This window comes from Pseudorca crassidens, chromosome 3 (assembly GCF_039906515.1).
Source record: "Pseudorca crassidens isolate mPseCra1 chromosome 3, mPseCra1.hap1, whole genome shotgun sequence".
Classification (NCBI taxonomy): Eukaryota; Metazoa; Chordata; class Mammalia; order Artiodactyla; family Delphinidae; genus Pseudorca; species Pseudorca crassidens.
The window spans coordinates 162488672-162502759 of NC_090298.1; the positions used below are offsets into that span (position 1 = coordinate 162488672).

The 14088-nt window shown below is 42.3% G+C and overlaps 1 protein-coding gene across 4 annotated transcripts in view; it reads left to right on the plus strand.

Moving 5' to 3' along the window:
• The window catches only part of LOC137222337 (zinc finger protein 709-like), a 47076-nt gene that overhangs the window by 17827 nt on the left and 15161 nt on the right, over nt 1-14088 (plus strand). For 2 of the 4 annotated variants that reach the window (XR_010942414.1, XM_067733404.1), the window contains exons 1-3: nt 6284-6872; nt 13566-13692; nt 13897-13957. Coding sequence is in view for 3 of the 4 variants with exons in the window: in XM_067733404.1 (XP_067589505.1) it covers nt 6870-6872; nt 13566-13692; nt 13897-13957 (191 nt within the window). In the remaining variant the exon portion in view is untranslated. Of the gene's footprint in view, nt 1-6283; nt 6873-7087; nt 7168-13565; nt 13693-13896; nt 13958-14088 lie in introns of those variants that run through there. The other 2 variants (XM_067733406.1, XM_067733407.1) reach the window with 2 other exon arrangements.

A 14088-nucleotide genomic window follows, 5' to 3' on the forward strand; every position in this document is an offset into this window, starting at 1 on the left:
ACCATGTCCCCACCTGCTCTTGCAACAGCTTTCAGTGCTTTCCAGGGTCCCAGAAAGTACTCTCTCTGTGGCTGGGAAGCCTGGGGTCCGAGGTCTGGAGGCCGCCTCTCTCCCCATCAGTGGAAGTCCAAGTAGGGGACAGCGATCAAGGGCTCGGTGTGGAAGGCCTGTGAGGCGGACCGGAGCGACCTCAGTGCGCAGGTGAGACCTGGGGGGTGATGGATACAGTACGGAGGAGACCTCCCAGAGGACATGGAGGCCAAGTGAGGACACAGAAAACTTTGTCGCCCTCACTGAGCTTCCAATGGGAAAATAAAGTGAGGAAGGGTCACATCGTGAGGGGTGCTTTTCTGAAAGTGATTATAGCAGCGTGAGTGGTTGGAACAGGATAACTCCTGGCATTGCAGACCCTGACCCTCACTTCTTCACGCTCCTGAGAATTTTTTCTTATATAAAATGGCGTAGGACTTCCCTGGTGGCACAGTGGTTAAGAATCCACCCGCCAACGCAGGGGACATGGGTTCCAGCCCTGGTCTGTGAAGATCCCACATGCCACAGAGCAAGTAAGCCCCTGCACCACAACTACTGAGCCTGCGCTCTAGAGCCTGTGAGCCACAACTACTGAAGCCCGTGCACCTAGAGTCCGTGATCCGCAACAAGAGAAGCCACTGCAGTGAGATACCCGCGCACTGCAACAAAGAGTAGCCCCTGCTCGCCACAACTAGAGAAAGCCCGCGAGCAGCAATGAAGACCCAACGCAGCCAAAATTAAATAAATAAAAATTTAAAAAAATTTTAAAAAGCTAAAAAAAGTAAAGTGTAGTATATTACACTTTGTAATGTAGTATATTACCTATAAAATGTAGTATATTACCTGTACATAGCATAGGTAGTATGTAGTATAGCATTATATGTAATTAGCTTATACTATATGCAAATAGAATATATTATATATAATTAGCATATACATAATTACTTTATAGTGTATAGTATTGTACTTTTACAGAATAGTACAGTTGACCCTCGCAAAACATGAGTTTGAACTGCGAGGGTCCACTTACATGTGGATTTTTTCAACATATATAGAGTCGGTTCTCTCTAGTCCCGTGTTTAGCGTTGGAGCATTCAGCCAAACTCAGACTGAAATTTCCATTGGACGTTGGATGAATCTGTGGATGCAGAACCTGGGGATATAGAGGGCCTACTATGGGACTTGATCAACGGTGGGTTGTGGTATAGTCAGTGTCTCCTGGAACCAATCCCCCCTGGTTACCTAGGGATGACTGTATTACAGTCTTATCAGTCTGTAGTATAGTATAATTTCCATGTCTGTCCACAAAAGCAATCAAATAAGTCACTCACATCCTCCCGTGGGAACACAGGGCACCTCACCCTCTTGACACTGCAAAGTCTGCCTCCCTCACCCAGGTTGTTCTCTGGGTTCCTGAGTGCAACTGAGGTGTCAGTATGTGTTTCAGAAATTTGAACTAATTTACCAGCCTGAGGATTGCAATGAAGCACTGAAGTTTGATTTTTAGTAAGTGCAGAGATACGTGACCTTTGTGTTTGTGTGATTATGAGGCAAGATCATCCCAGATTGCTTTATCCCGAAGAGATGCCCTTGGATAAGGAGTTGTTGTTGATGACAAATTGAAATTATAATGGAGTAATCACAATTCAGGCATACTAAAACGGAGTCAGATGGCCACTGCGGATTTAATCTCAGACATCTCTTTACCACTGAGAACTTGAACTTTCTTTGAACTGAACCAGACCCAGGGACCACCAGCCATATCCAGAACAACACCTGCCAGCTACAACCTCATTGTCTCAAGGTCTCCCCTGGTAACTATGCAACCATTTCACATCCCAAACCAATCCTTGCATAACAAGTACCCTCACTTTCTGTCAGCTCCAATTATAATTCTTGACAAACAATTTATGTAACTGACCGTAGCTTTGCAGCTTTTTACCTTTATAAACCACCCCTATTCTGTAGTCTAGCAAAACACAATTCAAGTGCTTCTTGAATCCGTGTCTCCGGGGCTGCAGTCCTAACAAACCCCAAATAAATAGTTTTTAATTTCAATCTCCACTTAGAAAAATTTGGTTAACATTGTTCTTGGTACCAAGTACCTACACCATGATAATAGCCTAAAAGTCTGTAAAAATGTGCTGATGAGGTCAACTGTTGCCCAGGGCATCCTCTAGCATGACTGCCTGGAGATTAACTAATCCTGCTGCCCATTGGGTGCCATTGCAGACTAGGAGTGGCCTGGTTAGGGATTGTAGCAGCAACTCTCCAGTGTTCTTGCTCACATGTGCTGGTAGCACACCACCATTGATAGGAAAACATGTACAGGATTTATTTTATTTATCTATTTATTTAGGATTTTTTTTCTCTATCTATCTATTTATTTCTTTCTTGCTTGCTTGCTTGCTTGTGGAGCTGCTTGGCTTGAGGGATCTTAGTTCCCTGACCAGAGATTGAACCCAGGCCCTTGACAGTGAAAGCACAGAGTCCTAACCACTGGACCACCAGGGAACTTCCAGGATTTATTTTAAATGAACAAGAAAGCAAGCATATTTCAAAATGTAAACCACATTACCTTTGCATTTCAAGAGGAAGAAACAAAAATATATATAATTTAAATAATTTAAAAGAAACAATTTAAGCTTCTTTTTACGTAAGTGCTGAAAAGACTTATAAGCAACAACTCACATCATTATCTACAGGAGCATGGGGAATTTAGTCGCCAATGGTAGAAGACATGCCAGGAGTGAGTCTTCAGGCATACTTCTATGTCTCAGGCTGAGGTTTTGAAAGTTGATATACAAAATAAACAACTCATGCTAAACAAAAAAAAGTACCCATATTTTATTTTTAATACTTTATAGTCAAATGACTAATTTATTATTTTATTTTTATTTTTGGTAGTCATGAATTACCTGCTTAATTAAACATTTAAAAATTAAATGTAGGGACTTCCCTGGTGGCGCAGTGGCTAAGAATCTGCCTGCCAATGCAGGGGACACAGATTCAATCCCTGGTCCGGGTAGATCCCACATGCCTCGGAGCAACTAAGCCCACGCGCCGCAACTACTGAAGCCTGCGCACCTAGAGCCCATGCTCCGCAACAAGAGAAGCCACCGCAATGAGAAACCCGCGCACTGCAACGAAGAGTAGCCCCCGCTCGCCGCAACTAGAGAGAAAGCCCACGTGCAGCAACAAAGACCCAATACAGCCAAAAGATGAATAAATTAAAAAATTAAAATTAAAAGAATAATAAGTGTAAAAAGTCATACATAATAAACATTTCAAAGTGTGGAGAAAGTTAACCATTCTTCAGCACCCACAGTCCTACTCAGTAGAGGTAACCATGATGGAAACATATATATATATATATAACTGCACATTGGAAATTTTCTTTTCCCTGACCAGTGGTGGAACGCCTGAGAATTCCTTAGAGATCCAAGAAGATAAACAACCAATGATTATAAGGACAAGAACTAAAAGATCTCTAGAGATGAGTTAATCCTATACTCTTCTTTACTCTTTCCTCTCCTTTTCCTCATTCCCATCAATTCCTTTTTCCTTTTCTTTCATATTGTCTTATCTCTTGTCTTCCTCCCACCTCTCCTTCTTCACAGAGGGTTTTTTTTTTAAATTAATTAATTTTATTTATTTATTTTTGGCTGTGTTGGGTCTTCATTGCTGTACACGGACTTTCTCTAGTTGTGGTGAGTGGGGGCTACTCTTCGTTGCAGTGCGCAGGCTTCTCATTGCGGTGGCTTCTCTTGTTGGGAAGCACAGGCTGTAGGCGCGTTGGCTTCAGTAGTTGTGGCTCACGGACTCTAGAGCGTAGGCTCAGTAGTTGTGGCGCACGGGCTTAGTTGCTCCGCAGCATGTGAGATCTTCCTGGACCAGGGCTTGAACCTGTGTCCCCTGCATTGGCAGATGGATTCTTAACCACTGCGCCACCAGGGAAACCCTCTCTCTCCTTCTTAACTTCTATAATGCATACAAATGCAATCTCTTAACCCCAATCTGAATTCCCATAGCTTCATTTTGCACATGACACATGGTAGCTCCAGTCTGCATTCAGTTAACACTTTGTTGCACACTTGTCACTATTCAAGGGTTTAGTATAAATCAATGAAGCAAGAATAGATTCCTTTATTCATGCATCTTATATTCCAATGAAGAGAGACAGGCAATAAACAATAAACAATGAAGAATAAATTACACACTACATAAGGAAATCGTGAGCATTATGAAAAATACTAGAGAAGACTAGGGTGAATCAGAAATGGGTTTGGCAGTGAGTTGCAATTTTAAGTCAAGTGATCAGGGAACTTATATCTCATTGTCAACTTTTTTTGTGTGTCCCTTGAGCCCAGTTTCCAGAGTGAAAATGTGATTGATTTAACTCAGGTTACTATAAATTTCCATTTTACACTCAGTTGAGTAGTTTATGTGGCATTTTCTAAGTAGTCATGCTCTTCTATAAATCTGTGATTACGATTTATTTACCATAAAAATACTAAACCAGAAATGTCCTAATAAAAGTATTCTTTTGGTGAGGACTCTTCTCTATCAAAGGTTATTAGTCTATTTACCAAGAGCTCAGTTTTCAGTATATTTACAAGGAGATTACACTTGGTCACCTGCATTCTTTTTTCCCCAGAGACCCTTCCTGTATATAAATCACTGGATAGATAGCTGTTTAATTTGTTCCCACTAGGGAATAGGAGATGAGGAGTTTCTTTTTAAGGTGAGGAAAATGTTCAGAAATTGGCTGTAGTGGTGATTATTGAATCTACCTGTGAATATACTGATGCTATGAACAAGGGCTCATGTGCCCACAGCACAGAAAGCTCTGACAGTGGGTGTTTGCAGCAAAGTAAGGGTTTATTTGCAGGGTTCCAAGCAAGGGAGTGGGAGGCAAGTCTCAGATCCACTCCAGCTTGGTCTTTGAGTTAAGGGTTTTTTTAAGGGGAAGAATAAAGAGGCTGGGATTAATCATCATCTTGTGACACTTTTGTGACATTTCTTAATGATAGCTTCAGGAGTCAGGATGTCTCTCCTTTATGATTCCCAGCCCAGGTGGTCCATGGCTTGGAGGTCTGTTAGCTTATCTTGCCCTGGAGAAACAACCTCTGTTTGTACGTTAATGATGATATCTGTAATAACAATTTTAGTACATTAACGATGTTATCTACAACAGCAATTTGACTCTAGTTGATTAGGTCAGAGGGGACAAGAAAGGGAATAAAGTTTTGGATAAAGAGATTAATCATAAACTCAGTAAGGGAACTTTGTTTTAGGGGAATTCGGTTTCACTGAAAACCAGTGAGTTTTAGACATTAAAGGGTCCATTGTATAGTATGTGTGTTGTATCTCAATAAAGCGTTCAAATAAGTGGATAAATGCGTTAAGGTTTTGCAATGCAAGCAATTCAGGCTCTTAGACATCTAAGAGTTTCCGGGTTATTTAACACATCCATCACCTCAAATTGTTATCGTGTGTGTGTGTGTGTGTGTCTGTGTGTGTGTGTGTGTTGAGAACTCTTAAGATCCACTCTCTTAGCAAATTTCATTTATAAAATACAGTATAAGTATCTCAAATCATTGTATTGTCATCCTCAAATTAGACCATTTTATTAGTCAGTTATACCTCAAAGTAGAGCTTGGAGGGGTAAAAAGAATTTCCAGGTGCATCTCACATTTACATTACGGTTTGTTATTGTTGTTTTTGTTATTTTAGTGAAAATAGGAATTCAGTTGCCTTAGGGATCTTATAGCTTTTTACATTTCAAAATTCTCTAGGGACACAAGCTAACATTGATCTAAAATAAATTTCCTTCCAGTGTAAAATGTGAATTTAATGAAACCTGATAGTTTAATGACACATCTCACATCGTCTGCTTAGAGAAGAGGCCCTTCCCCCAGCTAGGACTGTGGGGTTGCAACTCCCCACTAGAGCCAAACGCTCTGGGATTCTTCTCAAATGAGTGGGGGGTGGGGAAGAGATGGGTAGAAGTCTCAAGGCTGTCAAATTTCAAAGATTAAAACGGAGCCTGAGGGCTTCGCTCGTGGCGCAGTGGTTGAGAGTCCACCTGCCGGTGCAGAGGACACGGTTTCGTGCCCCGGTCCGGGAGTATCCCACATGCCGTGGAGCGGCTGGGCCCGTGAGCCATGGCCGCTGAGCCTGCGCGTCCGGAGCCTGTGCTCCGCAACAGGAGAGGCCACAACAGTGAGAGGCCCGCGTACCGCAAAAAAAAACAAAAAAAACAAAAACGGAGCCTGACTCTTTATTACAGATAGTGATGTCACACTGAAGTGGCTACGTTTCTAAACAAAGGTCACAGTTCCAGTTACACCAAGCCTTCTTGTTGCAGTTTGTCCTGGTCTGGGCGCCCTCTTGTCTATACTTCCTTCATCTTCAAACTGAATGAGGAATTCCCTGTGCACACCTGTGACCTCGCGTTCCGACCAAGCTGCGGGAAGACTACAGAGTCAGCCTTAGGGCAGGAATAAGCTCTGTTTAAATTCAAATATTCCCGCGGGGACAGGTCACCCACCAACGGCTGAAGCCTGTTCGCCTGAGCCAAGCGTCCTCCCGCCCCGCTGTCACTCAGGCACGAGGGGGCGAGGCCTTGGGAACTGCCCAATCAGGGAGGTCGCTGGGGCCTGTGGGTGGGGTGACGCCCCTCAACGGAAGGGCTGTAGCTAATCGCTCTGGCTTTGCTCAGGATGCTTATCTTCCCCTAGTCGTCTTCTTCCTCTGCCGCAGGTTGTGTTGTGCTGTGATCTATACGGGTCGTGGGAGTCGTAGGAAGGATTCGGGGAGACCCAGGAAACCTAGAAATGGTGAGTGTGCTTCCCTGGATGTGGAGACGGAGAGGAGGGGCTGGTGGGAACCGGCCGGAAGCGGCCGTGGCGGGACCCGGGCCTCCCCGCGGTCAACTTCGGAGTCCGCTGGCCCGAGTCCACCCGGGGCGCCGCTCGGACCTCAGTCCGCTCCGGCTCGCAGCGTGGGGGCGGGGCGGGGCCGGCAGCCGGGACTCCGGGCGTCCTGTCCCGTCCCTTGGTGCGCGGCGACGTCGGCCCTGACCCCGGAGCCTCTCTGCGCAGCTCTGCGCCCGCAGCCCCGCGTCTCCCCTAGGTTGTGCGGTGACCGCGGGAGGGTCGTTAGACTCGGAGTCAGGGCTATATGCGTGGGAGGAGCTGTGGTGTGTGAGGTCCCCATTCCCTTCTTTCTCCCCAGCGCGACACGTTTTCTCTGGAGTTTTTCAAATTTGGTGGGAGCGGGGTCTCAAATCCACAACCCTGTTTTACCAGCGTAGCCCTTCCTAGGGTTGGCGATAAATCCCTAAATTTACAAATCCCTTTCATATTCCCAAACGCCAGTTTCCTCTCTCTGATTCACAACATATTCTACTGTTTGTCCGCCGTGGTACATTTCAAATAGCCTCAATATTTTAATTGTTTATCCTTCTTAAGTAGAGCCACGGATGGGCTGATTTTGAAAGCTTTATTTTTGTGTGTGTATTTTACATGAAAGGAAAGCCGAGAATGACTGCCTGGAACTATGTTGTATGAAATCCTTGTGCCTCTCGTCCCAGGATCTTTCCTGGGCCCAGACATCCTACGGAAAACCCTTTGGTTGGAGGTTCCTTTTTGAAACTTTCCTGGGTGATCTGTTCTGTCAGCCTTGCCCCTCCCTGCTTTTGTTGACCTGAGAAGATTTATTGCTTTATTTAAGTGTTCGTTTTCAGTAGGGGTAAATACATTTTTATTTAATCAATAGGCTCGAAAGATAGCATAAAACATTTCCAAAGAGGCAAAAAAAAGAGGTGAATTTCAGGGGTGAAAAGAAAGGTTCCAGTATTGCATTTCACTTAAGATACTGGTTTCACTCCCTCTTACCCTGACTGTAGTTGTTTCAGAGGGCTGTTCATTACTTTTGGATGATTTCAAATGAAATTCCAGGGTTTAGACTTGCAGACCAGAAGTGTTCAAGTATGATTAATTAATTACAAAACAAGTCTTGCCATGAAATAATAATTAACTGACATCTTCTTTGCTGAAAGGAATATATATTTGGGATTTTCTGGTTGAACTAGTAAAGTACGTTCCAGTTTTCTTTCCTCCTTTCCACATAAACACTGAGTCTGAGTGAATTTGCTGGATTGGTCAGTGTGTTTGTGTCATTAAAATGTAATAGTGGTGCCAAGTAACTCCAGTGTTGAGTATGGCTTGTGGTGGGTGAGCCAAACCAAGGCCCTCTCTGAGCGTGCACAGAGAGGTAGAAGTGAAGGCCAATTGGTTCTTCCTGGGGAACCTCTCCTTGTAGGTTTTCTCACCTGCTCACACCCACTACAGAAGGAGCCTTTATGCTGAGAGAAGGTGCAGAGCCCTGGAAAGATGGGGGTTCAAGTGCACCTGGGTTGGTGGAGGAGACACGGTGATTTCTTTCTGCAGTTGTAATAGTGGTTTCTTCAGGTGCAGATGTATGCCTAAGTGTTGCATCCATAATGTTGGCGCATTCAGTGTAATTTGTGCACAGGAAAGTCTATGGAGGTTGGTGTTCTGTCTCCTTGACAAAGGGTTTATGAATTTGGGAGTTCATTTGGGTCGGAACCTGCTGAGAAGTTCCTCACTTGTGAGAATGGAAGCCTGGGAGAGGAAGGGCTCGCACGTGGCCAGGCAAGAGAAGAGTATGTGCAGCTGCCAGAGTTTATTTTGGGTCCCTACCCTTCTTCACCAGGGACTGACTCACTTCTAGGGGTTCTATCTCAGTTGGGAGTGTCTGGACCACAATTTTAAGAATGTATTTAACTTTCTGAATGTGGATTTTTGTTTTGAACAGTAGGGAAGCAGTGTGCTTATCTCAGCTGATTCAAATATTTGCTTTTCTTTCCTTTGGATTCCTTTATCTCTTGAATATTGTGGTCCTGTAATTCTTTTCCTTAGTAGTTCCCACATAACCCCTCTGCATCCACACAGTTTGCACTGTTTTATACATCTTGTATTACCACAGTACATTTATAACAATTACTGAACCAATAGTGATGCACTAAAGTCCACAGTTTTTATTATCAATGACTCTTTGTGTTGCAGGATCTATGGGTTTTGGTAAATGTTTATTGAAACGTATCCATCATTTCTCTGTCCTGTAGAGTAGTATCAGTTCCCTCAAAGTCCCTTATGCTTCATCTATTCATTCATCTCTCCCTTCAACCCCCAAATCCTTCAGAACCAAAGATCTTTTTCTGGCTCATAATAATGTCTTTTCCGGAATGTCAAATACTTGGAATCTTGTGTTGCCTTGTCAGATTGACTTCTTTCACTTAGCAGTATACTTTTAAGATTCCTTCATGTGTTTTTATGGCTTGATACCTCATTTCATTTTTTCACTGAACAATATTTCATCTTATTACAGTGGGAATGACACTGATTGTTTAGCCATTCGACTCTTGAAGGACATCATGCTTAACTCTAACTCTTGCCCATTATGAATAAAACACCTAGAAACATTAATGTGTAGGCTTGGTAGAGACTAATTTAGGTCTCTACCAAGGAATGTGATTGCTGGATCTTACTATATGTATAAGAGTATATTAAGTATCGATGGAAAATTCTTATCTTCCAATGTAGGCATACCAAATTTCATTCCCACCACCAAGGAATGAGGATTACCAGCAGCTTCACATCTTCACTAATATCTGGTGTTCTGAGTATTTTGAATTTAGCCATTTGATAAGTGTGTAGTGACATATCATTGTTGTTTTTTTTATAATTTCCCAAAGACATTTGTTGAGCATGTTTTCATATTGCTTATTTCCCATCTGTATATCTTGTTTGGTGTGGTGTCTGTTCAGATCTTTTTCCCACTTTTAATTGAGTTGTTTGTCTTCTTACTGTTGAGTTTTAAGAATTATATATATATAGTTTGGGGTTTTTTTAAAATTATTTATTTATTTGGTTGCACTGGGTCTTAGTTGCAGCTCGTGGGCTCCTTAATTGCGGCACATGGGCTTCTTAGTTGTGGCTCCAGGGCTTCTTAGTTGTGGCTCCAGGGCTCCTTAGTTGCGGTACATGGGCTCCTTAGTTGTGGCATGTGAACTCTTAATTATGGCATGCATTTGGGATCTAGTGCCCTGACCAGGGATCAAACTCGGGCCCCCTGCATTGGGAGCACAGAGTCTTATCCACTGCACCACCAGGGAAGTCCCCAAGAATTCTATGTATATTCTGGATACCAGTCATTTATCAGATATGTGTGTTACAAAGACATTCTCCTAGTCTGTGACTTGTCTTTTCATTCTCTTAACACTTTCCCAGCACAGGAATTTTCCTTTTAATAAAGTGAGACTTATCATTTTTTTCCCTTCATGGTTTGTTTGTTTGTTTTTGGTGTTGTATCTAAGTATGATGTTAGCTGCAGGTGTCCTGTAGATATTTTTCTCAAGGACAGAGAGTTCCCTTCTATTATTAATTTGTTACCATAAATGGATGTTGGATTGTATCAAATCTTTTTATGTTCATTTCCTCCTTCTTTCATTTCTGATATTATTTCTGTTTTGCCTTCTCTTTTCCGTTATCTTGACTAGATGTCAATCAATTTTATTATAATTAATATTTTCTGCGGACCAGCTTTTGGTTTTGAAAAGTAGAAGAGTAGTTTTTTCTTTCAAAAATTTAAATATTTCACTCTGCTCTCTTCCTGCTTGCATGGTTTCTGAAAAGAAGTCTGATTTAATTCTAATCATTTTTCTCTATAAGTAAGGTGGGTTTCCCCTCTGGCTTTTTTTCACTATATTCTCTTCCTCTTTGATTTTTCTCTAGTTAGAATATGATATATTTGGTATGCTTTTTTTTTTTTTTTTTTTTTTTTGCGGTACACGGGCCTCTCACTGTTGTGGCCTCTCCCCTTGCGGAACACAGGCTCTGGACGCGCAGACTCCGGACGTGCAGGCTCAGAGGCCATGGCTCACTGGCCTAGCCACTCCACAGCATGTGGGATCTTCCCGGACCGGGGCACGAACCCGTGTCCACTGCATCGGCAGGCGGACTCTCAACCACTGCACCACTAGGGAAGCCCTTGGTATGCATTTTTGACGTTTAGTGTTCTTTAAGCTTTTTGGATCTACAGCATGCCATTTATGATTAATTTTAGGAAAATCTCAATGATTATTACTTCATTTTTTCTGTTCCTTTCTGTGTATCTTTTTTTTCCCAGATATTCCCATTTTGTGTATTTTAAACCTGTCATTGTACAGTTCATGGATATTGTGTTCTGTTTTGTTTGTTTTGTTTTTGTTTTTTTGGCTTTGTTTTAACCTCTGGTGAAATATATTGTTTTCAGTACAGGCCTTGTTAAGAACAGAGTATTTGGTATTTTTTATTATTATTACTTTTTTTTGATGTGGACATTTTTAAAAGTCTTTATTGAATTTTGTTACGATATTATTTCTATTTTTATGTTTTGGTTTTTTGGCTGGGAGGCATATGGGATCTTAGCTCCCCAACCAGGGATCAAACCTGCACCCCTACATTGGAAGGTGAAGTCTTAACCACTGGACAACCAGGGAAGTCCCTGGTGCTTATTTTTACATGCCATCTTTATTTCTTCTTTCCCAGTTTTAGAGAGAGTGTTTTGCCTGTGACCTCAATGGTCTGATGGGTCTAAGAAGACTTGTTCAAGATTTTTTCATTTTTTTTCTTTGAGGCCAGGAATGATGACTTCTAAGTTCCTTAAATGCCAGATTAGAACCTGTAAGTCTCTGTCTTCAATTTTTGGTGATTGCTGACTGCTTTAAAACCTCATTCATCCTCTTTACACTTTTACCCACATCTATACAAAGTGATCAGAAAGCCTTAGTCCTTCTTCCATTGGCAGTGGCAAGAGATTCAATCCTCTTAAGATCCTGCTCTTGTGTGTGAACCCTCATCCTAACCCAGCCCCTAACTTCAGTTTTTAAAAAGTCCAATTACCTTTCCTTGCTTGTGAAGCCATTTCTTGAAAGCTCTGGAGAGGCCTGCCTTACTTTCCTCAGATACCTCAATTATTTAGGTAATAAAACCTTTCATACACTATTGGCAATGTGTGCTGTCATCAGCAAAGGGATTCCTATCCCCAGGGGTCAAGCTGTCATGTTCCTGTAAACCTTGTGGGAGCTTGGAACTTAGAGAAGTTGGCAGGGCAGCCTCTAGAGTGGCTGGTCAGGAAATAACTTCCTCCTGCAATTTGAAAATGGAGATTTTATGTTCTTTAGGAGGAAAGCACTGTTGAATCCTTTGTGTATTTCATACTTTTGGGCAGATTCACCATCAAACCCTTGTGATTTTCAGTGAATGCACTTGCCATCTACAACTCTTAATCTGTTCCTCAAGGTTAGAAAGGCACAGGGCACTGTGTTTTAGATCTGCCATAAAGAGCTCTTCTGGCATATTGTCTCACTCTGTGTGCCTATGTATGCCTCTTAAGCAGCCCTGAGGCACATGACTATAGGAATTTTGTGGTCTGTGTTTTCATGCTGTCTTCCTACCGTCTGCACCAATTAACTGTAGGCGCCAATTAACTTTCTAGTGCATCAGATCAAACAAAGAGAAAGGAAAAACTGAATCTGTGGTAAATACTACACAAGTTAACAGCACTATTTCCCCACAAGAATATTTTTTTTTCTGTCATCTACATCTGACTACTTATAAAGGCCTGGATTACTTTACGGCCAAATTGGCCAGTTGGATCCTATTAAAAGTTTTACAGTTTTCTTGGACTCTTGTTTGGTGATGGGAATAGAAGAAAAAGCTTCCAGTTCAGCACTATGTTCTTATTCATAAAAGTTTGTGCAGATTTGGCCCTCTGCCTCATAAGTGCTATAAATGGTATGTAAAAAGAAAGGAGATGAAAGAGTTTTTCCTCACAAGGTATTGATGGTCTTAAAATGGTAACATTCGTTTCATTTGTATATCATGTCTGTCATTTCCCAACATGTTCTGGACCCTGCTGTTAGTGAGAAATGAGATGTAATGTGATCAGAGTAAATATTTCCATGTTCATTATGCTGCTAAATTTGTGAGGAAGTAGAGACAGAGTAAGTTCCTGATGATCAAGTCATAGAATAAATGTTTGGATATGACAGGATCATACATAACCTTCATATAAATAGTGTATATGGCTTCCCTTGTGGCACAGCAGTTAAGAAACTGCCTGCCAATTCAGGGGACACGGGTTCAATCCCTGGCCCAGGAAGATCCCACGTGCCATGGAGCAACTAAGCCCGTGCGGCACAACTACTGAGCCTGCACTCTAGAGCCCGCGTGCCACGACTACTGAAGCCCGCGCGCCTAGAGCCTGTGCTCTGCAACAAGAGAAGCCACCACAATGGGAAGCCTGTGCACTGCAATGAAGAGTAGCCCCTGCTTGCTGCAACTAGAGGAAGACCCAAAGCAGCCAAAAATAAACACAAAACAAAACAAAACAAAAATGGTGTATAGATGTCTAGTCCTGTCAGTGTCATTCATCCTGCTATACACATATTTGGGGTATTTTAGGACTCGGTAGCCATTGAAGATGTGGCTGTGAATTTCACCCTGGAGGAGTGGGCTTTACTGAATCCTTCACAGAAGAAACTCTACAGAGATGTGATGCGGGAAACCTTCAGAAACCTGGCCTCAGTAGGTAAGGGTGACAGCTTTCCTTTACTTTGTCAATTAGGGAACAAATGTTTCTTGCTCATTGATGGTCTTCTAAGATGTCCTATGTGGAAGGGAGGATGTTGGTATATAAACTAGGCCTGGTCACAACCAACAATGAATATAGAATCTAATAATTGTTCTATAATTTCTAATATTTTGGAATCGTTTTTCTGCATCTGCAATTTAGGGAAAAAATGGGAGGATCATGACATTGAAGATCAGTACAAAAACCAGGGGAGAAAACTAAGGTAAGTCACACTCACAACAGAAAGTAGTGCCTTATATGAGGGTCCTGGTACGTGATGAAATTTTAAAAGAAGGGACCTAAACACATAATGCCTGCTTGACATTTATTTATTCTCAGAAAAACTTTCCCCCA